The 22,353-nt window shown below is 42.8% G+C and overlaps 2 protein-coding genes across 4 annotated transcripts in view; one reads left to right on the top strand and one right to left on the bottom strand.

Annotated features, from left to right (window-relative positions):
* Nucleotides 1–3,122, bottom strand: part of ERP44 (endoplasmic reticulum protein 44) — a 31,066-nt gene extending 27,944 nt beyond the window's left edge. Inside the window, exon 1 of the mRNA XM_083583363.1 lies at nucleotides 2,953–3,122. Within this exon, the coding sequence (XP_083439489.1) occupies nucleotides 2,953–3,012 (60 nt within the window). The 5' untranslated portion in view covers nucleotides 3,013–3,122. The remainder of the gene's footprint in view (nucleotides 1–2,952) is intronic.
* A 116-nt stretch (nucleotides 3,123–3,238) lies between these two features.
* Nucleotides 3,239–22,353, top strand: part of INVS (inversin) — a gene marked incomplete at its 5' end in the record, with an annotated part of 67,427 nt that continues 48,312 nt past the window's right edge. Inside the window, 2 exons of one of the 3 annotated variants that reach the window (XM_083582509.1) lie at nucleotides 3,239–3,507; nucleotides 9,031–9,165. In XM_083582509.1, coding sequence (XP_083438635.1) covers nucleotides 9,060–9,165 — 106 coding nt within the window. Of the gene's footprint in view, nucleotides 3,508–9,011; nucleotides 9,166–22,353 lie in introns of those variants that run through there. The other 2 variants (XM_083582510.1, XM_083582508.1) reach the window with 2 other exon arrangements.

Genomic DNA, 22,353 nt, shown 5'->3' with positions numbered 1-22,353 from the left:
ATGCTGCTGCCTGATGAAAGTCACAGTGAGATAAGGTGTTAGAGAAAGAATCAGTTAGAAAATTACTGTTTTCTTTTTAATTCACTTTCTGATATCTCCTTTTTCTTGCTTTACTTTAATAAACAACCTTGAATTACAAACCTTAAGTTAAAAGACCATACTTGATTGCAGGACTGTAGACCCATGTCTAAGGCAGCATTCAAAATTTGCCAGGCACATTTTGCACCTGGCTATTGGCCACTTGTGACCAAGATGCCCAGGCGCCAGAATAGCACCAGACATCTCCACCATCTGGAGGTGTATGCCTGGGAATCCTTGGATCTAGCCTGTTTTCACACACTAACAACACATCCTGTAGAATTCGATCCAGTATATTTTATCTGCACAATCAGAACAAATTTCAGGAACCAAAAACTTTTATTGAAAAATATGACTTTCAAGCCATCTGGCCCCCAAACAGCAACTAGACATTCCTTTTTGATGACCGTAGCCCTGGTTTAAGGAGGCATTTGGTGCCTAGCTTATATATCTGAGTTTTTAACACCTGTCTCAGGTGCTCTGTGTAAATACTACTCGGTTTAAGAAAAATGAAGGTGATTCAGCATTAAGATACTGTAAATATAGATTGTCCACATGTCCAGATTTAGGAAACTCAACAAGGTAGTATCATTTATAAATTACACAAAGCACATTGCAACCACAGGAAATAAAAGAGTGAGTAGTTAATGCCATTCTAACTACTTTTTTTCCCCCTGGTGCAACCACAGCTGTGATCCTAAGCATACTTGCCCAGAGGTAACCAATTGGATTTCTAAGCATGCATGTTTGAACCAGACTATAAGAGAAGCAGTCATGATAAATTGTTTTAAAACTTCTTATGAGCAACTGCAATTTCCATAAATTAATATAGCTCTGTGTGCTCCTAGTAAGGGAATCAAACCTAAGGGCCATCAACTCTCACTCCTATCCCTATCCCTTCACAAGCCAACCATCACATTATGCTCTTAAAGCGGTTCCCAAATGTTTCACTGAAAGAAGCAATAACAGAATTCTTGGTTTGTTCATGTCACAGTCCAAGTTCATCTAACCTTAAAGAAAGAGGTACAGAAAAAGCTATCATTATAAAAGGCCAAAAAAGAGTCCGATATATGGATATTGCAGATCTATTTCAAGAAGCTGAACTCTGTAGATCCATGCACCAGACTAAAATTTGATTTTCACTGATGTGATGAAGTCCCCCAACTGTAGCTGTTCCCTACATCCCAGCCAACTCTATACTTGCATCTTTCGTACAGGGATGTCACAGTAGAATTACCTCTCAGACAAAGAATGATCAAAAGGGTCAATGAGGGACACAAGGAAGCAGGAAGGAGTTGTTATCAAATAATCTTTTCAGACAGTTAAAATTGTTCATTTTAAGCACAGAATAGTAATAATTCTAAATTTATCCAACTCTGCATCACACACAAACCAATTCCTGCCAGAACAGACTGAGCACCATTGTTCTTCGGGAGTTATAAAGTTTAAATCCCTGTAACAGAAAGCACTCTCCAGGGCCAGTTCACCCATGAGGTAAGGTGATCTCTCAGCTGGCAGCATCCCCAGGGGCAGCAGATCCCAATCTTTATTCCCTCCATGTTCCTGATGTAGATCTTCCCTAACCCCTTCTTCCTTGGAGAAGGGTGGGGCACCATTTTGTGGTTTGCCTCAGGTGCCAAAATGTCTTGGGCCGACCTTAGCCATCCCCACTCCACAGATGTGGAAGTAATCCTTACTTCTCGAGTCTGGAGGAAATTAGATGGTGGCATTTTGCACCCTAGACATCACTTAACACTGCCTTGGTATTTTAATAACACCTCAGAGCAAAACAGCTTTGACCAAAACATTCAAGCAGCATCATTTATTTTATGCACTAGTTAAGTGATACAGAACAGTGGCAGGCAGGCAGAAACACACACACACAAACCACCTGTGGTTTCCAGCAGCTAGCATTCAGAAGCATTGCTGGCTCCAACTGTGGATGGAAAAGTATGGCCACCATGGCTAGTAGCCCTTGATAGACCTCTTCTCCTCCACAAATTCTTCTCCACAAAGTCATCCAAGTTGGTGTCATCACTGCCTCCTGTCGGAGCAAGTTCCACAGGCTGACACAGCCTGACTTTCACACTTCAAACTGGACTTGGGTCTGGGGGGGAGATGTGTCTGAAACAAGTCTCCCCCCCTCCAACCCCGGTCTTTCTCGGCTGCAACTCCTAGCTGGGACCCCCGTTCCTTGAGAAGTTGTGAAGTCTGAGTCCCTATAACGGACAGCCACCTACACCCTGCAGGTGCAGAAGTGGCCCTTCCGAGTCTGGAGGGCATTAGACGGTGGCAACTTTGCAGACCAAGGCCTCGCACAACGCCTGCTTGGGCTCTTAAACCACATCTCGGACCAAACAGGCATCCAAGCAACGCAACTCATTTCGGGCCATAGTTACGCGATACAGAGAGAGGAGACCCACAAAGGCACAATAAAATACACTTCAGCGTGGTTGCCTCCAGCTGTGTAAGCCCATCCTGCAGTCACCGTGGCTCGTCTTCCCCATACCCTCTTCTGAAGCCCCCCCCCGGGGCCCCCCGGGAGAGAGTTCCGCAGCTGGGCTTCTCCGATGGGTCTGGGGAGCCCGGAGCGAGGCGCCTTCCTTCCCCTCAGCTCGCCGGGCCGAGCACCGCGCCCCCACGCCGGCTGCCGGCCCGATTCCGGGTCGAGGAGCCCGCAGCCTATCAGGCTGAGCCACACCAGCGCTAGCGGCCGCCCCACCCCGACCCGCTTTCACAGGGATACCGGGCGAGCCGGGAGGACCCGCAGCCCGGCGCCCCCCCCCCCAGAACACCCCCACCCCCGTATCTCCGCCTCAGGCAGCTCTGCCCCCCTGCCGCCACCCGCCCTCCTTCCTCCTCCCCTCAGCTCACCAGAAAGAGGAGGAGGCGGCGGCGGCCCCCGGGCTCGGGGAAGATGGCGGCAGCTCTCATGGCGGGGGGGGGGGCGTGAGGCGGTGGGTGGCTCGGTCTCCCTGCCGCTCCGGCTCTGTGGCTCTCTTTCCCCCCGGCCTCCAGGGGAAGTGCGCGGCGGGCGGGCGGGCGGGCGCCGACACGGAGAGGAGGAAGACGAGGAGGTCGGCTCTCGCTCTGCGCCGCCTCCCCTTCCTCCCGCCCGCCCCCTTTCCCCTCACGCGAACCGACGCCCAGTTCCGGGTTCGAAGGCACGCCGGGAAACGTCCCCCGAGTTAGCGGCGGCGGCGGCGGCAGGCCCGGCCCGGCGCGCTGGGGCGAGCGCCCTCTCTGGCCGCCAGGCGGAGCGGCAGGGCCCGAGGGCCCGGCTGACGAGCGGCTCCTTTCGGGCCGGGCGGGTCCGTTGCCTTCCCGTGAGGCGGTGGGAAGGGGTGGCCTTGGCTGGCGAAAGGGCCGCTGGGGGGGAGGGGAGGGGTGTCTTCCGCGAGGAGAGGAGCTTGTGAAGCAGCTTGTGAGGTAGGTGACACGGGGAGGAGAGCGAACGTGTGCACGCAGCCGGGGGCGCGTGTGGCGCTGTCCTGGGCGCCTTCTTTGGGGTCGCTGTGAAATAAGGACCACCAGGAGCCAGCGCGTTACGAAGCGTGCAGATTTCCTCTTGCTCTGTCGCTATTTTGTCCTCAGAAAAGCTCTTGGCAAGCGGCTTCCACCCGCTCGCTCCCTTCGCAACACAACAACCCTGCGAAGTAGGTCGTTTGGCCGAGAGGCGCCGGTGGGCCTTCGCCGCTTCTCTCCTTCTGCACGGGCTGCGCCTCCGCCCTGGGGCTCGTGGGCGGCGGGTCTTGCGGGGGCTTCGCGGGGAGCAAGAGCCCATCGTCGTCTGGCTGGGAGGGAGGGAGACGGGCTTGCGCTTCCCGGCAGCGGGACCAGCCTTGCCAGGAGATAAAGTGAGAGAGGGCTGCCTCAAGCAGCAGGTTTGGGCGCCAGATTTCAGGCGGCTTCGTTCCTCACAAAACTGTGTGGATTTTCCGCCTCAGGTGCCCAAACTCATCTTGGATGTGCCCTGTGAGTTTCAGGGCCCCCCAGGGATTTTAACCCAGGTCCCAACCAGCCCAATCTGGCACTTGCCACCTGGGCCCTCAGACTTGTGGGCTCCGGCCAGTGTGGGTGGGAACATTACCGCTTGTTCTTGTGCAAGCATATCTGCTGGGATTTACCCCCTTCTTGCACCAAAGGATGAACCCCTGCAAGCCTACAGACTCCTCTTCTCCCCAGAACATTTTTTGTACATTGTGGACCGCTTTGAAGTACCTTGCTTTATAGGAAATGCTGCTATTCTCAACCACGGGGCAGGCAAGGAAGGGATCTTAAGATTCCCTGAAAATGTTTGGTTTTTAAAGGTTGAAATTCTCCGGGGTGACACTTGGGTACTAAAGGAGAAAAATATAAATTGAGTTTATTCCAGTGGTTCCCAACTCCCCCCAGCCTTGCGCCACTTGAAAATTCCTGAGGGCCTGGGCAGACCACTTAATGATTTTTCAACTTCTTGTAAACCATTGCAATGTGCTAGATGCTGTATGATTTCTCACTGCTTTTATTTTTTACGTATTGTATGTATTGCATTACAATCTGAATTCAATATATAAGGGATAAAAGAAAGCAGTATAAATATTTAATGTGACAAATGTGCATCACACTCTGTCATTCTGGCTCCTACTCCTTCCAAGCACACTGTAGTGGTTAGAGTGTCAGGCTGGGACATGGGAAACCAGGGTTCAAATCCCCACTTGAGTATGAAATTCACTGGATAGTCTTGGGCCAGTCACTACCTAGCCTATCTCATGGATTGTTAGTGGGATTAAATGCAGAGGGGGGAATCCTGTGCACCACCATTAACTCCTTGGAGAAAAAGGTGGGATATAAATGCGATAAATAAATAAGTTGTTTCCTCTGTCCATAACTATCCCACTGTCTATCCCACTCACTTTTGAGGTTGACTGCCCGGGTGTTCAAACATGTAATGCACCATCTCTGACCTATCTGACACTGGAGTGGAAGTTTAATAGAATGGAGGGTCTCAAAAGGGAAGAGGAGACACTTGGCATACTAAAAGTGTAGAAAGAACCTTCTAATTGTTATCTACTTGTCTGGATAGCTCATCTCCTAGTTCAGACAAAAGCTACTTTTAAATCTCCCCAGAAATGAGAATGAGAACTGTGCATACAGGTGAAACTCAAAAAATTAGAATATCATGGAAAAGTTCATTTATTTCAGTAATTCAACTTAAAAGGGTGAAACTACTATATGAGATAGACTCATGACATGCAAAGCAAGATATGTCAAGCCTTTATTTGTTATAATTGTGATGATTGTGGTACAGCTGATGAAAACCCCAAATTAACAATCTCAGAAAATTAGAATATTGTGAAAAGGTGCAGTAGCTATTCCATCCATAACACTTGCAATGGGTTCCTGAGCCTTTAAATGGTCTCTCAGCCTGGTTCAGGAGGAAGCACAATCATGGGGAAGGCTGCTGACCTGACAGTTGCGCAGAATGCCAAGATTGAGACCCTGCATAAGGAGGGAAAGCCTCAAAAGGTAATTGCAGAAGAAGTTGGATGTTCCCAAAGTGCTGTATCAAAGCACATTAATGGAAAGTTATGCGGAAGGGAAAAGTGTGGAAGCAAAAGTTGCACAAGCAGCAGGGATGACCGCAGCCTGGAGAGGAATGTCAGGAAAAGACTTTTAAATGTGTTGGGGATTTTCACAAGGAGTGGACTGAGGCTGGAGTTAGTGCATCAAGAGCCACCACACACAGAAGGATCCTGGAGATGGGCTTCAAATGTCGTATTCCTCTTGTCAAGCCGCTCCTGAACAAGAAATGACGTCAGAAGCGTCTTACCTGGGCTAAAGAAAAAAAGAACTGGTCTGTTGCTCAGTGGTCCCAAGTCATCTTTTCTGATGAGAGCAACTTTTGCATCTCATTTGGAAGCCAAGAGTCTGGAGGAAGAATGGGGAGGCACACAATGCCAGATGCTTGAAGTTCAGTGTGAAGTTTCCACAGTCTGTGTTGATTTGGGGAGCCATGTCATCAGCTGGTGTTGGTCCACTGTGCTTCATTAAGTGCAGGGTCAAGGCAGCCGTCTACCAGGAGATTTTGGAGCACTTCATGCTTCCTTCCACAGACGAGCTTTATGGGGATGCTGACTTCATTTTCCAGCAGGACTTGGCAGCTGCCCACACTGCCAAAAGTACCAAAACCTGGTTCAATGCCCATGGGATTACTGTGCTTGATTGGCCAGCAAACTCACCTGACCTGAACCCCATAGAGAATCTATGGGGCATTGCCAAGAGAAAGATGAGAGACATGAGACTGAGCAATGCAGAAGAGCTGAAGGCTGCTATTGAAGCATCCTGGACTTCCATAACACCTCAGCAGTGCCACAGGCTGATGGCATCCATGCCACGCCACATTGAGGCAGTAATTGATGCAAAAGTGGCCCAAACCAAGTCCTGAGTACATATGCATGCTTCTACTTCTCAGAGGTCCAATATTGCTCTATTTGCAATCCTTGTTTTGCTGATTTCATTTAATATTCTAATTTTCTGAGATTGTTAATTTGGGGTTTTCATCAGTTGTACGCCATAATCATCACAATTATAACAAATAAAGGCTTGACATATCTCGGTTTGCATGTCATGAGTCTATCTCATATAGTAGTTTCACCTTTTACGTTGAATTACTGAAATAAATGAACTTTTCCATGATATTCTAATTTTTTGAGTTTCACCTGTAGAACTCAATGGAGAAATCCAAGATTTTACTGTAGCTAGGAATGAGCAGGAGTTTATCTGATAGGTTAACCAGATGCAAAAGGAGGCATGGTTCTTTCAGCAGAACTAGTTGTAGAGAAGAGGAAGTTTCAGCAGCCTCTGTTATACACAGCTCCTGAAGATGCATTTGAACACCCCAGCAGGGACCGAGCAACGGGAGCTCACCCCGTCATCGGGATTCAACTCGAATAAATAACGGTGTGTGAATGAGCATCACATGAAGTTGGGTTGAGTGGCCAGGTGGGAAAAAGGGCAGGACTACTTCATTTTTAATAGTTGTGTAGAAGTGAACATTTCAGCTGGTGCAGCTTTCAGGTGTAGTTGTTAATCTTGCAGGAGCCCTGCCCATTTTTTTCGCATCTGGCCACCCTACATGAGGTCCATTAAGAGAGTTAGTGCTATTGAGTTTTCACAAGTAAAGTTGCCAGGTTACATTGTAGAAATTTGCCCTGTCCATTAAAACCTCTGAGCAAGTGAAGATTCGGTTTTCTTCCCTATTTTTCTTAGCTTTGGCTGATAATTGAGTGTAATAAATAAAGGGTCACAAATTATAATTTATTTGTTTAGGTCCGTTTATTTGCTTTAGGTTACAATGGATCCATATGGTAGCTTGCGAAAGTTTAATAGTATGATAGAACAATTTTTAAATGATAAAATCAAAATGCAGACTGACAGTCAACCAATGAAGTCATTGTAAGACAACAACAATGATTAACATTAAATTTCTCATTCACTTTTGCCGCAATCCAAAAGACTCTGGCAGTTGTACCTACTGTACCCCAAGCTGTGTGGAAACACACAAACTAGGAAGAGCATAATGTGTGGGCGGGCTTATATAGGAGAAATTGGCCCTTAAAGTATCCTGCTCCCAGAGCATTTAAGACTTTAAGAATCAAAACACACTTTGCATTGGGCTTGGAAACAAAATGGAAGTGAAGTTGTCACAAAACTTAGACAGTAATGCTTCAGAAAGCCTGTCCTGTTGAAAAGCTGTTAATAGATCTGCTTGTGTGTATTCTCATATACACATGTGTTTATGAAACTGACCCTTAGATAACCTTTAATCTGGAGATGATAATCACATTGCAGTGGTTATTGCACTAGTTTACTACTAATCAAGAAATGCCAATATTGTCTTGCTTGCTTGAAGGAATTGGCAAGAACTGATGAATACAAAATAAAATCTTTATTTACACAGTGTTTATTGTTTACACAAAATGGTGGACAGGAAGGAGAAATGGGCTTGTGTTATGAAGTATCAGCACAGAAATATAAAATAGCAAGGTGACTAGTTGTTGAAAACTACATAGGCTATCCAAGTCTGTGTTGCATGGACAATAAACTTAAAATAAGTCCTAATGCAGAGATAGACATAGATGGAGGTGGATAGTGTGCCTTACATAGAGAGGAGATGGGTGCTAGGGAACCAGAATCCCCCCTCCCATTTCCCCATTTGAGATAGCTCAAAGCACAATTGCCAAAGGCCAGCCCATGAGCTTCACGAATAAGAAATAATTTTATATAGGTGTCCCAAATCCATTTCTGTGCTCACCGTCTCAAATTCTCATTGCATCTAATAGCTACAGTGCTCTTTGTTGCTGGCTCTGCTGAAACATTGCTTAAACTTCCTTATTTCCCCCAAGTTTATTATTTAATATCTATTAATGTTGATCCATGATTAGTCATGTGGTTGTATGAGACTTCTAATCATTTTCCCATCTCCCTATGGTGACAAAATTGTCTGCCTAAGCGTTAGTCTTTCCACTGTAGCATATTGCCATGTAGCAGCATCTTTTTGAATCAGGTTTGCCATGAATATAAATCATTTATTTTTCTCTTCCTCACAGAATTGAATGTGCAAATTTAATGCCTCTTGTTGGTCCTAAATGTTCAGTATGGGAGTTCAAATTAACTCCCAAGTATGTCGAAACAAAGTGGGCTTGTGGGACAAATTAAGTAGTTTGCATTAAAATAATAGCAGAGGTTCTTGATTGATAACTACATAGCTGTGAAGTGAATCCATTGCTATGTAAAGCTTGTATAGAAGAGTCAAGCTTTGAAAATCTAAAATGAAAAATGAAAATAAGTAATTAAAGTATGAAAATATGTTGAGTGTTGCATCAATAAAACTGCATTCTTTTTTGCACAAAGTTATAGTAACCGTCATCATTATCATAGTGATAATAATAATGTTTTTATGCAATGCAGGTTTAACATCTGAACTCTCACAGAAGAGTATGAATGTTTCTGAGGCTTGGCTGCTCAGTGGCTCCTCACTAGCATCTCAGGTTCACGCCGCTGCTGTTAATGGACATAAGAGTGCTCTTCTAAAACAGATAGCAGGTAAAAATGTTCCCCCTGTCTTTTCAGAGTCAAAGTTTTATTAAACTTTAAAATCTTTACATATATATTCCAGATTCCAAATTTGTTATGCATTTATCTTTGACTTTCTCCTCATGTTGTTTTTAATCCCATCCCTGTCTTTTTATGTAATTTCAAATCCATTAGAAGCAACAGAATATTTAAGTTGCAGTTCTATTTATAGCTTTTTCTTGGTTCTGTGGCTTAGGAAGATCCCCTGCCCAGCCCACCAGAGAACAGATTGGTAGGCTTCTGCCAACTCTCTCTTCCTCTTTCCATTCTTGTGTGTAACACTCTAAAGCAGTGTTTCCCAAAGTGGGCAGTACTGCGCCTTGGGGGACACTGGAACAATCCAGGGGGTGGTAGTAGCCTTGGGTGCAATTGGGGGGCATTGGGATAAAAATAAGGGGATGGTAGAAGCATAAAGATAGAAGAGAAGAACATTTTGAAGAACTGTTCTTACATGTTTCATCTGCTGTGTAATGACACTTACCGTCAGGTCGGCGCCGTTGCAGGATGGCAGCAATGCTTCTCCTGGATCTGGCGGTTGTGTGTTTTTCCCAGGCTTGAGTGAACCCTTTTGGGGTTCACCCAGGCTTGGGAAGTGTTATCTGTAATTTGTTATTTTAATATTATTCTTTGTTATCATCATTTTCTCTGTGTAATGCGGATGTTACTATGGTTGTTTTAATAAATGATTTTATAAATCATTTATTAATAAATGAGAGGAGTTCCCTACCAGGACAGACTTTGCTCGTGTGCTCAAGACATCGATTCCATAAAACATATTTTGTTGCATTGTGCAAAATATGAGCAAGCCAGGATTGAACTGATACTACCCTTGCTGGTACCTTTCCCGGGAAAATCAGAGGCTCACTATGTCAGGTTCCTATTGGAAGACCAGACAAATGCTAGAACATTAGCAGTGGCAAAGTTTTTATCGGTGGTTGCAAGAACAAATGATCCCTATATTCTGAACAAAATGCTTGTTTAACCTGGAGGTAGACTGTATGAATGGTGTATTGCTTTGTAATGATTTGTTGGGTCTCTGGACCGTAATAAAGATTGATGATGAAATGATTTTATAATTTCAAGCTTCAAGGTGTCTTATTTACAGCAACGTCTTTCTTTACTATGTCTTAGGACATAGGTAGAAATCTAGATACATCAAAGAATGCAAATTTGTTGGTGCATCTTTCTGTTTATTTGCGTAAAGAAGGTCGATTTCCAGGGGGGCACGGAGTATTTTTTCCCCCTGAAAAGAGGGCAGTAGGCCAAAGTCTGGGAACCTCTGCTCTAAAGTCAGGGTGTGTGTATGCATGGAATTACTTTCAGTTGCTTTCCATAATACTAGCATGGTGGTTTTTCTTCGAAATTAGTTCATAAAAAATGCTTTTGTTTTTTGACCGGTGGAAGCTTGTCCAGTAGAGAGAAAGGGACAATGTCAGCCTGGCCTCAGCCAGTTTCTCCTACTTTACAACCAGTCCAAGGAGCGGCACTGCCTGTCAGCTTCTTCCTGCTAGTCCTTATGTTGCCCTTGTGGTACTCAGCAGGGATGAAGATAGGGACAAAACTAGAATTAATTGACTCTTCCTGCCATTTGCTGTAGCTCTACCTACTGCTGGTCATGCTGCCTTCCACCATACTAGCCTCAATGAGACCAGCCATTACTGTTTCTGCACATTTTTGGCTTTAGTTCAGCTGACTGCTGGCATGCAGCCCTCAATGTACTAACCACAATGGGGCCCTCAAAACACGAATACTTGGACAAAGGACATTGTTGCCAGAGGAGCCTAAAGATTGTCAAGTAAAATAAAAGACTTAATGGTTCGATCAAAGATTTTAGAAGAATCGAACAAAAAAACACAAAAAGAGATGAAGGAACAAAGGAAGGAGACAGATAGGATAAAAGAGGAACTTGGAGAATTGAATAGGAACCAAGATCAAGTTTTGGATAATTTAGCGATGATGGAAATGAAACAAAAACAGTTAAATTTAAAGTTCAGAGGAGTAGGAGAAGAAACTAATGAGAACATCAAAGAAATAATGATTAAAGAATTAGCGAAATGGTTAGAACTGAAGGAAGAAGAGATTGCATATATGATAGAAAATGCTTTTAGAATAAAAATAAGGTCTAAACAAGTAAAATCCAAAAAAGTCCCGGGAGACTGCTTAGTTATATTTAATTCGATAGAGAGGAGAAATACAATCTTAAGAGAAAGCTATCAAAAGAAACTAATAATTGAAGGCAGACCAATTATTATCTTTAAAGAAATACCAACCAGACTCCTACGCAAAAGAGAGGGATACAAACAGTTAGTAAGCGTTCTAAAAAAGAACTTGATACAACACAGATGGGAATTCCCTGAAGGGATTTCCTTTTTCTATAAAGATAAAAGATTTAAGATCACTGAAAGCCAGGAAGTGGGTAAATTCCTACATAGATATGAAAAAGATCTTGGGAAAGTGGAGGAGAGATATGGAGGGAGAAATGGTGATTTACAAGAGAGAAGAAGAAGAAGAGAGAAGGGAGGAGAACAGGAGGATAAGGGAAGGGAAAGAGGAGAGGAGGAAGAAGAAGGAGAAGAGGGAGTAGTGGAAGAGGAAGTGGAAAAAGAGGAAGAGGAAACAGAAAACAAAACCACTCTGATATAAATTAATTATTTGGACATCGGGAAGTAAATATAACAATGAATCTGAAAATTTTGTCATAGAATGTGAATGGTGTGAATGAGAAAACCAAGAGGAATAAAATTGTGAATGTTTTGAAAAGAAAGAACCTTGATTTAATCTGTATGCAGGAGACATATGTGACCAAAAAGCATAAACACATTTTGATAAATAAAAAACGGGGAGTTGAATTCATAAATTCCATTGCAGAAAAAAAAGAGGAGTAGTAACATATGTCAATGAAAAATGGGAACCTAAATTGATTTATAAAGATGATGAAGGAAGGATATTGGGGGTGCAAATTAATTTCCAGGGTGAAAAACTTAATGTGATAAATATATATGCCCCGAATTCGAACAAATTGGAATTCTTTAAGAAATTAGAGCAAGTATTATTAGAGTTAGAGTGTAACAGGACGATATTACTGGGAGACTTCAACGGAGTACCGGTACCAGAAATTGACAGACAAACAGAAAAGAAAAAGCGTAATCAAGGGAAGCTGCCAAGATCCTTTAATAATTTAGAATAAAATCTAGATTTAATAGACATCTGGAGACACAAACATCCAACAGAGAAGCAATTCACCTTTTTCTCAGAAACACACAAAAGCTGGGGTAGAATTGACCAAATCTGGATCTCAAGAGAACTTACTTTAAGAACTTCAGAATGTGAAATCCAACCGAGAACTCTCTCTGATCATAATTCGATAATGTTGGAAATAAAAGGTGTATCACAGGGGGGGGGTTCAGATGGAGAATGAATGAATACCTATTGGAGAGTGAAGAAGTTATTGAAAAGGCTAAAGCCACTTTAAAAGACTATTTCGATTTGAACCTTAATACAGAATCAAGCATAGAGGTAGTCTGGGATGCTAGCAAGGCAGTCTTAAGAGGCTTCTTTATCCAGCAAAATAGCTATGAGGAAAATAAGGGAACAAAAGAAAGAAGAAATTCTCAGTCAACTAAGAGAATGTGAGAAAAAATTAATAACAAATCCGAAAGATGAACAAAACATACAAATAATAAAAATATTACAAACACAATATTCAATGCTGACAAATCAAGAAATCAAATGGAAAATTAAGTTAATGAAGCAAAAATATTTCGAATCAGCTAATAAAACAGGTAAACTACTAGCTTGGCAATTGTGAAGAAGGCAAAAACAAAATGTGATAAATAAGATAAAAATAGGGGAGCAACTGATAGAAGATCCAAAAGGAATAAAGGAAAATTTCCTCAAATTTTATGAGAAATTGTATAAAAAGGAAGACGAAGATTTAAACCAAATAGAAAAATATTTAGAAGACTGCAGCGGGAAGACCATAACAGAGGAAGAAAGACTTCAACTAAACAAACCTATAAAAATAGAAGAGATCCAGAATGCGATAAGAAAAATGAAACTAGGGAAGGCCCCGGGACCGGATGGACTGTCTGCAAAATACTACAAAGTATTAGAAAATCAACTAACGCCAGTGCTATGTGATATCATGAATAAAATATTAGGGGGAGGAAAGATACCAGAGTCATGGAAAGAGGCTCACATCACGATGATCCCTAAACCGGACACGGATAAATTAAACATCAAAAACTACAGGCCTATATCATTATTAAATAATGACTACAAAATCTTCGCAGAGGTAATGGCAAACAGACTTAAAAAGTGTTTAGTAAATCTAATTCATAAAGATCAAGCAGGATTCCTCCCAAACAGGTTTCTTAAAGATAATGTAAGGCATACTATAAACATCATTGAATATCTGGAGTGTAAGAATGAGATACCTGCGGCGCTGATTTTTATCGATGCGGAGAAGGCATTCGACAATGTCTCATGGTCGTTCCTATTAAAAAGTATGGAAAAGGCAGGGATAGAGGGCGAATTCATGAAAGGAATAAAGGCAGTATATTCGAGTCAGTCTGCCAAATTGATCATAAATAACAACTTAACAAATCCATTTAGAATTGAAAAAGGAACAAGACAGGGCTGCCCTCTTTCCCCGCTTTTGTTCATCATAGTATTAGAGGTTATCGCGAGCAAAATAAGAGCAACACCAGAGATTCGAGGGATTAAAGTAGGAACGAAAGAATATAAATTAAAAGCTTACGCAGACGATTTGATGCTATCCCTAGAAGAGCCACAGAAAAGTGTCAGCAAGGCGCTGGAAATATTAGAAGAATACGGCAAACTATCCGGTTTTAAACTGAATAAATTAAAGACAAAAATGATGACTAAGAATCTGGGAAAGGATGAAAGAGAAAAATTAGAGATACAGAATGGAATCAAGGTGGCTAAAAAAATAAAATATCTGGGAATTTGGCTAACTACAAAAAATATAAATTTAATTCAAGATAACTACTTGACAACATGGAAGGAAATTAAAAAAGATCTAGATATATGGAATAGAGTTAAACTTTCGTGGATGGGAAGGATGGCGGCAATAAAAATGAACGTACTCCCAAAAATGTTTTTCCTGTTCCAAAACATACCAGTGATCAAAGGCTCCAAAATGTTCAAGGATTGGCAGAAAACCCTTTCGAAGTTTATATGGCAAGGGAAAAGACCGAGAATCAGATTTAAATTGCTCGCAGATCGAAAAGAAAGAGGGGGATTCTCGGTCCCAAATCTGAAACTATATTTCGAGGCCGCCTGCCTTTGCTGGATCGAAGAGTGGATAACTTTGGAAAATACTGACTTATTAGACCTAGAAGGGTTCAACAATAGGTTCGGCTGGCACGCCTACTTGTGGTTAAATAAAGAAAAGGTACATAAAGGGTTTTCAAGCCACATCATTAGAGGACCACTATATGAAGTTTGGGAGAAAAATAAAAAACTCCTAGAATGGAAAACACCCTGGTGGTTATCGCCAATGGATATTTTAATAACTAAGAAAACAAATATGGAAGGAGAAAGATTAACCTACGAAGACCTACTGATAAGATCAGAAAGCGGCTGGAAATTGAGAACATATGAGGATCTGAAAGAAAAATTAACAGGCTGGCTACAATATCATCAAATAAATGCAATGTGGATGGAAGATAAAAAAGTAGGGATGAGTGAAAAAAAATCCAAATTTCAGATAGAAATAATTGAAGGTAAAACCAAGTTATTATCCAAAATGTATTATATATTATTGGAATGGGACACCAAAGATGAAGAAATAAAGGAGGTTATGACAAAATGGGCAATGGACTTGGGATATAATATAGAATACGAAAAATGGTCGAAATTATGGAACAATGGAATAAAATTTACGGCAAGTGTTACCCGTAGAGAAAATCTGGAGAGGATGATATATAGGTGGTACATCACACCAGCAAAATTAGGAAAAATGTACAAAACAGGAAATAAGGCCTGCTGGAAGTGTAAAATCAAAGAAGGCAATTTCTACCATATGTGGTGGACTTGCGAGGAAATGAAGAAATTTTGGGATTTGATTTATAATGAGTTAAAAAAAATATTTAAATATACTTTCCCTAAAAGACCAGAGGCCTTTTTACTAGGTATAATTGGGGATGAAATTAAAAAGGAAGATAAGATTTTATTCCAATATTCGACAGCAGCGGCCAGAATACTAATTGCACAAAATTGGAAAAGTACAAATATACCAACGGTTAGGGATTGGCAAACAAGATTATTTGAATATGTTGAATTAGCAAAAATGACGCAAAAAATTAGAAACCAAAAAAATACAAAGTTTATTAGTGATTGGAATAAATTTATGGTATACATTGAAGGAAACTATAGAAATCTAAAAGCTATAGCAGGTCTGTTATAAAACTTACTGTCAGAGCTGCCCAAGGTCCCAGCTCACAAAGGACCAACGCTGCTTCGTTGTTAAGTACAAAAGTCTTTATTGAAGTTCAGTTTCACTTCCAGAGCCGCAGCGCGCAGCTCTACGTCTCAACTGTCAGACCGCTGATGATCCCTCTGAATCTCCTCCCCCCGTACACCAGTTTAAGACCCTCGCCTTGCTCCACCTTTTCCGCTGCTCTTTCCTCCTCTGGGTCCGCCTGCCCGCCGGGGTCTCGCCCTTTCTAGCCTCTTCTGACGCTGATTCCCCTGAGCCTTCTCCCTCCCTCCGGCGGGCTTTAGGAGCTGGTTCCCCATCCGGGTCTCCTGCTGTCCCCCGCGCCTGCACATTTGAACTTGGCGCGCGCGCCCAGCCAGCAGCTTTCCTCCTGACCGTTTCACTGCTGCTGTCACTGCTTCCCCCTTCGGGGGGGCTAGCTGCAACTGACCTCCCCTCCATTCCCCCACTCTCCGATGGAGGCGTGGTCAGCCCTGACTCACCTCCTCTTCCCGCTGGAGGGGACGCTGGCCCTGACACATGTGACTCTTCCCCCCCACTACGCTCTGGTGGGGAAACTGGTCCTGATCCCCCACTGCTGCTTTGGGGTTCCCCTCGGGCTCCTTGTTTCTGGTGCGTCCCCCCTGGGACCCCCCCTTGCTCTGACCATCGGCGCCCCCTTCTGGGAATCTTCTGATTCGCTGGAGAAGCTCATGGAATCTCTCGGGCCACTGTCATACTCCCCTACGCTGCCCTCGGATTCTTCCCCTTCGCTCTCCAATTCCTCTCTCCCCAGTGCTCCTGCTCCTGATTCCCTGACACTTACGATGCGCAAACCATCAATAATTATTAGCTGCAGAAAATGGAAAATTTCCTTTCATCAAGAAGCCCAAAATCGGGAGGGAAGGAGGTCAACAGGGGTGTAGAAGAAAGATCTAAATATCTAATTATATAAAGTTTTAAAGAATAAGATATAGAATTGTAACAGAGATTGTTGCTTTCTGGTGTTAGATGTGGATATTTTTTTTTCTTTTCTTCTTGTTCTCCCTTTTTCTTTTTGAAATTGTTGTCTTGTCTTTTGTGTTCTTTTTTGTTTTCTTTTTTTCTTTTTTGTTCTTTCTTTCTTTGATGTTGTAACTGAAACTCAATAAAAAGAATTTTTTTAAAAAAAAGATTGGTAGCCTAAACTAGAAATACCTTACCAATCTAAGAAACCTGCTTTGATTGTAATGGTGAGGTGCGTATCCTGTTTCCTTATTAACAATAGAAGCTGTAGAGAAGCTTTTGTTCAGGTAGGGAGAGATACTTCCAAAAGCATAAATACTGATTTTGTGTGCATGCACACTTCTTCAGATACCTTCAGATACGTATCTGAAGAAGTGTGCATCTTATACCAAGAACAAACTTAGTTGGTCTCTAAGGTGCTACTGGACAATTTATTTATTTATTTATTCATTTATATTTCAGTAATGATGTCATTTACTAATTGCATTGTGCTTTCCCCCAAATACTGAAAGTACTTCACGTGCATCATTTCAGTAGTCTTTTTGATGTAGATCTGTTTTTACTTAGCTAAAAAAGCTCCTAGAATGGCTTACAGATCACTAAAGGGGGGGCTTATATTTTTGCCCATAATATAGATAGTTCACAGGGCTGAGAGCTAAACTGCAATCCTACATGCCATGGTTGGAGAACCGAATTTAGCTGGTGGGCCAGATCCAAAGCTCGCTCACCCCTGCAGACCACTTTGACACAGGGGCAACTCCTCCCACCTGCCAGTCACATGGATTCAACTACAAAGGAAGAGTCTTCTTTTGCAGGCAGCGTTTATTCATGCTGCGCCTATATGAAGGAAGATTGTTCTTTCCTATCTATGGTTGCAATTCCAGCAGCAGATGTGAACGAATGATTGAACTCTCCTTCCTTGGAGGTTTTTAAACACAGGTTGAGTGGCCATCTGCAGTGGATGCTGTAGTTGAGATTCCAGCATTGCAGGATTTTGGAATAGATGACCCTCACTTTGTTGTTGTTGTTGTTTAGTCGTTTAGTTGTGTCCGACTCTTCGTGACCCCATGGACCACAGCACGCCAGGCACTCCTGTCTTCCACTTCCTCCCGCAGTTTGCTCAAACTCATGCTGGTAGCTTTGAGAACACTGTCCAACCATCTCGTTCTCTGTCACCCCCTTTTCCTTGTGCCCTCAATCTTTCCCAACATCAGGATTCCCTTCATGGATCACTGTCTTGTCGTGGCGAAGGAGCTTGAATAACTCAGAGAAGCTATGAGCTATGCCATGCAGGGCCACCCAACATGAACAGGTCATAGTGGAGAGTTTTGATCAAACCTGGAGCAGGAACCAGCAAGCCACTCCAGTATCCCGGCCAAGAAAACTCCATGTACAAAGACAACAGGATGACCCTCACAGTCCCTTCCAATTCTACAGTTCTTTCAATCTATGATTGGGAATCTTTTTGGTTTCGTCCTGCAGGGTTTGAAGTAAACCATGCCACAGGCTAATTGGGAGGCCTCTGCTATACACATTTACCTGAAGCAAGTCTCATTGAATTCAGTAAGAATTACTTCTGCATAGATATACATAGGTAAAGGTAAAGGGAGCCCTGACCATTAGGTCCAGTCTTGGATGACTCTGGGGTTGCAGCGCTCATCTCGCTTTACTAGCCAAGGGAGCCGGTGTACAGCTTCTGCGTCATGTGGCCAGCATGACTAAGCTGCTTCTGGCAAACCAGAGCAATGCACGGAAACACCGTTTACCTTCCCGCCAGAGTGGTACCTATTTATCTACTTGTACTTTGACATGCTTTCAAACTGCTAGGTTGGCAGGAGCAGGGACTGAGCAACGGGAGCTCACCCCGTTGCGGGGATTCAAACCGCCAACCTTCTGATCGGCAAGCCCAAGCTCTTGCAAGTTTCAAGTTTCATTCGTTATGTTGCACATTTAGGAATCCTGCCACCTCAGTAGTGCAGAGCTCATGGACCTGTTGCTTCAGGTCTTACGTTTGCAGCCTGAGAAGTCAACCAATTTAATACACAACTTGCATTATTTGTAGCCAAATAAATAGTGTAAGATAGTACTTGAAATGATCTATGCCTTAAATCCTAAGTTGCTCCTCTATTCACTAATAATAATATTTTCCAGCTGAATCAATAAGTATTTGAGAGGAGTGTCTATTTTGAATCGTTTTAATTTTGTTTTAAATTGATCTTCTCTTTTTGCTGTTTTTAATTGTTCATCACCATGAGGTGATTGCTAAACTAAGGATTAATTAAGGCTCAATTAAGATGATTAATAAATTGAGGGTAATAATAGGGGGTGGGCGATCTCTGCCAATTCCCCCCTTCATCTGCAACCCCTGTATCATGTCCCATAACTATCACATAGGTTCTCCAACTCCAGGAATGTCTTCTTTGGGCATGTAGAAGGGCTAGCAATAGAAGTCAGAAGAGGGAAATCTATTATGTTTACAGAAGGAATGGTAGGATTCAAGCCAAGGTGATTATTTTTTAAGTTTCCATCCTGTGCTAGATTGTACGATACGTTCTTCAATAACTTCTTGTGACCAAGACCATGAAGTACACTGTTTTTAAATTTCTCTTTTTTGAACTAATTGGATCTTGGGGGGGGAATATATTCTGCTCTTTATTTTTGCCCCTTCTGTTCAACTCTATAAAAGTTATAACCGCCCCCCCCCACTAAAGATCAGTTTGTACAGTCAGCAGGATAAATTGATAAAAGTTTTTTCTAAATAATACCTGTTCATAAAAAAACCTTCCCTGCACATATAAGATTAAAATGGAGTGGAACGTTGGTTCCCAAACACTTCCGTTGTCATACATTTCGGTTCTTGAATGCCAAAAACTGGAAGTAAATGCTTCCATTTTCGAATGCTTTTCGGAACCCGAACATGTGACGCAGCTTCCACTGAGTGCAAGAAGCTCTTGTAACCAATGGGATGCAGCGCCTCAGTTTTTGAACGTTTCAGAACCAAACGGGCTTCCAGAACAGATTTCATTTGAGGATCAAGGAACCGCTGTATTAGTGAGAAAGGTTCCACCTAGCCTTCCCCCATTGTGTTTCCTTTTTTAAAAAAATTCAGGGTCCCCTATCCTCCCTTCCTTGCAGCACATTTAGACATGTAATCCTCACTTTGAAGCAGATTAGCCCAGAAAAAGCTTTACCACTTGACAATGATAAATGTAGCCGGTCCTATTTTGTGTTGTCTATCTTTCATTCTATCCTTTTGTGTTGTCTGTCCCTCATTTCGCACGCTAGCAAGGTTATGCTTAAAATTCTACAAGGAAGGCTCAAGCAGTATGTGGACCGAGAACTCCCAGAAGTGCAAGCTGGATTTAGAAGAGGCAGAGGAACCAGAGACCAAATTGCAAACATGCGCTGGATTATGGAGAAAGCTAGAGAGTTCCAGAAAGACATCTACTTTTGCTTCATTGACTATGCAAAAGCCTTTGACTGTGTCAACCACAGCAAACTAGGGCAAGTTCTTAAAGAAATGGGAGTGCCTGATCACCTCATCTGTCTCCTGAGAAATCTCTATGTGGGACAAGAAACTACAGTTAGAACTGGATATGGAACAACTGATTGGTTCAAAATTGGGAAAGGAGTACGACAAGGCTGTATATTGTCTCCCTGCTTATTTAACTTATATGCAGAATTCATCATGCGAAAGGCTGGGCTGGATGAATCCCTAGCCGGAATTAAGATCACCGGAAGAAATATCAACAACCTCAGATATGCAGATGACACAACCTTGATGGCAGAAAGTGAGGAGGAATTAAAGAACCTTTTATTGAGGGTGAAAGAGGAGAGCGCAAAATATGGTCTGAAGTTCAACATCAAAAAAACGAAGATCATGGCCACTGGTCCCATCACCTCCTGGCAAATAGAAGGGGAAGTAATGGAGGCAGTGAGAGATTTTACTTTCTTGGGCTCCATGATCACTGCAGATGGTGACAGCAACCACGAAATTAAAAGACGCCTGCTTCTTGGGAGAAAAGCAATGACAAACCTAGACAGCATCTTAAAAAGCAGAGACATCACCTTGCCAACAAAGGTCCATATAGTAAAAGCTATGGTTTTCCCAGTAGTGATGTATGGAAGTGAGAGCTGGACCATAAAGAAGGCTGATCGCCGAAGAATTGATGCTTTTGAATTATGGTGCTAGAGGAGACTCTTGAGAGTCCCATGGACTGCAAGGAGATCAAACCTCTCCATTCTTAAGGAAATCAGCCCTGAGTGCTCACTGGAAGGACAGATCGCGAAGCTGAGGCTCCAAGACTTTGGCCACCTCATGAGAAGAGAAGACTCCCTGGAAAAGAGAAGGGGACGACAGAGGACGAGATGGTTGGACAGTGTTCTCGAAGCTACCAGCATGAGTTTGACAAAACTGTGGGAGGCAGTGGAAGACAGAAGTGCCTGGCGTGCTCCGGTCCATGGGGTCACGAAGAGTCGGACACGACTAAACGACTAAACAACAACAACAATCCTTCATGATTTCAAAACCTAGTACAGATTTATCTGTTTGCATTTTTAATAGTGCAGCTACATTGAAATATGCCAATTTATAGTTACTCATTTATGAATTCCCCCTCTATGGGCAGATATGAGCAGATGATAATCGTTATCTTCATGTTCAGCTTTACCTGCTGATTTCTCCTGTTAACGAAAGGTACAGGAGAATTCCATGTTGTGTTCGTCTGTTTTTCTAGTCTGCTGGCCACCCTAGCAACAAACGAGGCCATTGTTATAATAATTCTGCGGTATCAAATATTGAATAAGTGTTCATAAATGCACAAGGTAAACATGAATACATAAGTATATAAACCACATATCTGAAATAGCACACAAGAGCAATCTAGAAGCCATTTTTACTCTCCCAAAGTGACTTCAAATGTTCCACTTCAGTAGGAGGAAATGGGGAAAGCTTTCCAATTGTCTTTTCACTTGCAAATCTCATTAACAAAACCTGGAATCTAGGGGGTTTACCCCCTTCCTGCAAATCTAGTCTGGCAGGTTTCTGTTAAGTTGAGCAAACTGTTAATAGGTGTAAATTTGTGAAAGAGATTCAGGAACTAAAGTATTTACTATCTGAAAGGAATGACCAGTCTGCCTAGGTAATGCAATCAGTGACCACCGATCAGGGGGCCTCCCACAGAAATTTCAGAGTGTTGCTTCTCTCCTGTCTCCTAGTATTTCTGTGACAGACCACCTCCTTCTGTAATGTAAGCGAGATATGTCAAGCCTTTATTTGTTATAATTGTGATGATTATGGCGTACAGCTGATGAAAACCCCAAATAAACAATCTCAGAAAATTAGAATATTGTGAAAAGGTGGAGTAGCTATTCAATCCATAACACCTGCAATGGGTTCAGTAGGAAGCACAATCATAGGGAAGGCTGCTGACCTGACAGTTGTGCAGAAAGCCATCATTGAGATCCTCCAGAAGGAGGGAAAGCCTCCAAAGGTAATTGCAGAAAATGTTGGATGTTCCCAAAGTGCTGTATTGAAACACATTAATGGAAAGTTAGGCGGAAGGGAAAAGTGTGGAAGAAAAAGGTGCACAAGCAGCAGGGATAACCAAAGCCTGGAGAGGAATGTCAGGAAAAGACTTTTCAAACGTGCTGGGGATCTTCACAAGGAGTGAACTGAGGCTGGAGTTAGTGCATCAGGAGCCACCGCACAC

Source organism: Podarcis filfolensis (assembly GCF_964270895.1).
Source record: "Podarcis filfolensis genome assembly, chromosome: 13".
Classification (NCBI taxonomy): Eukaryota; Metazoa; Chordata; class Lepidosauria; order Squamata; family Lacertidae; genus Podarcis; species Podarcis filfolensis.
This window is presented reverse-complemented; position numbering and strand designations above follow the sequence as displayed.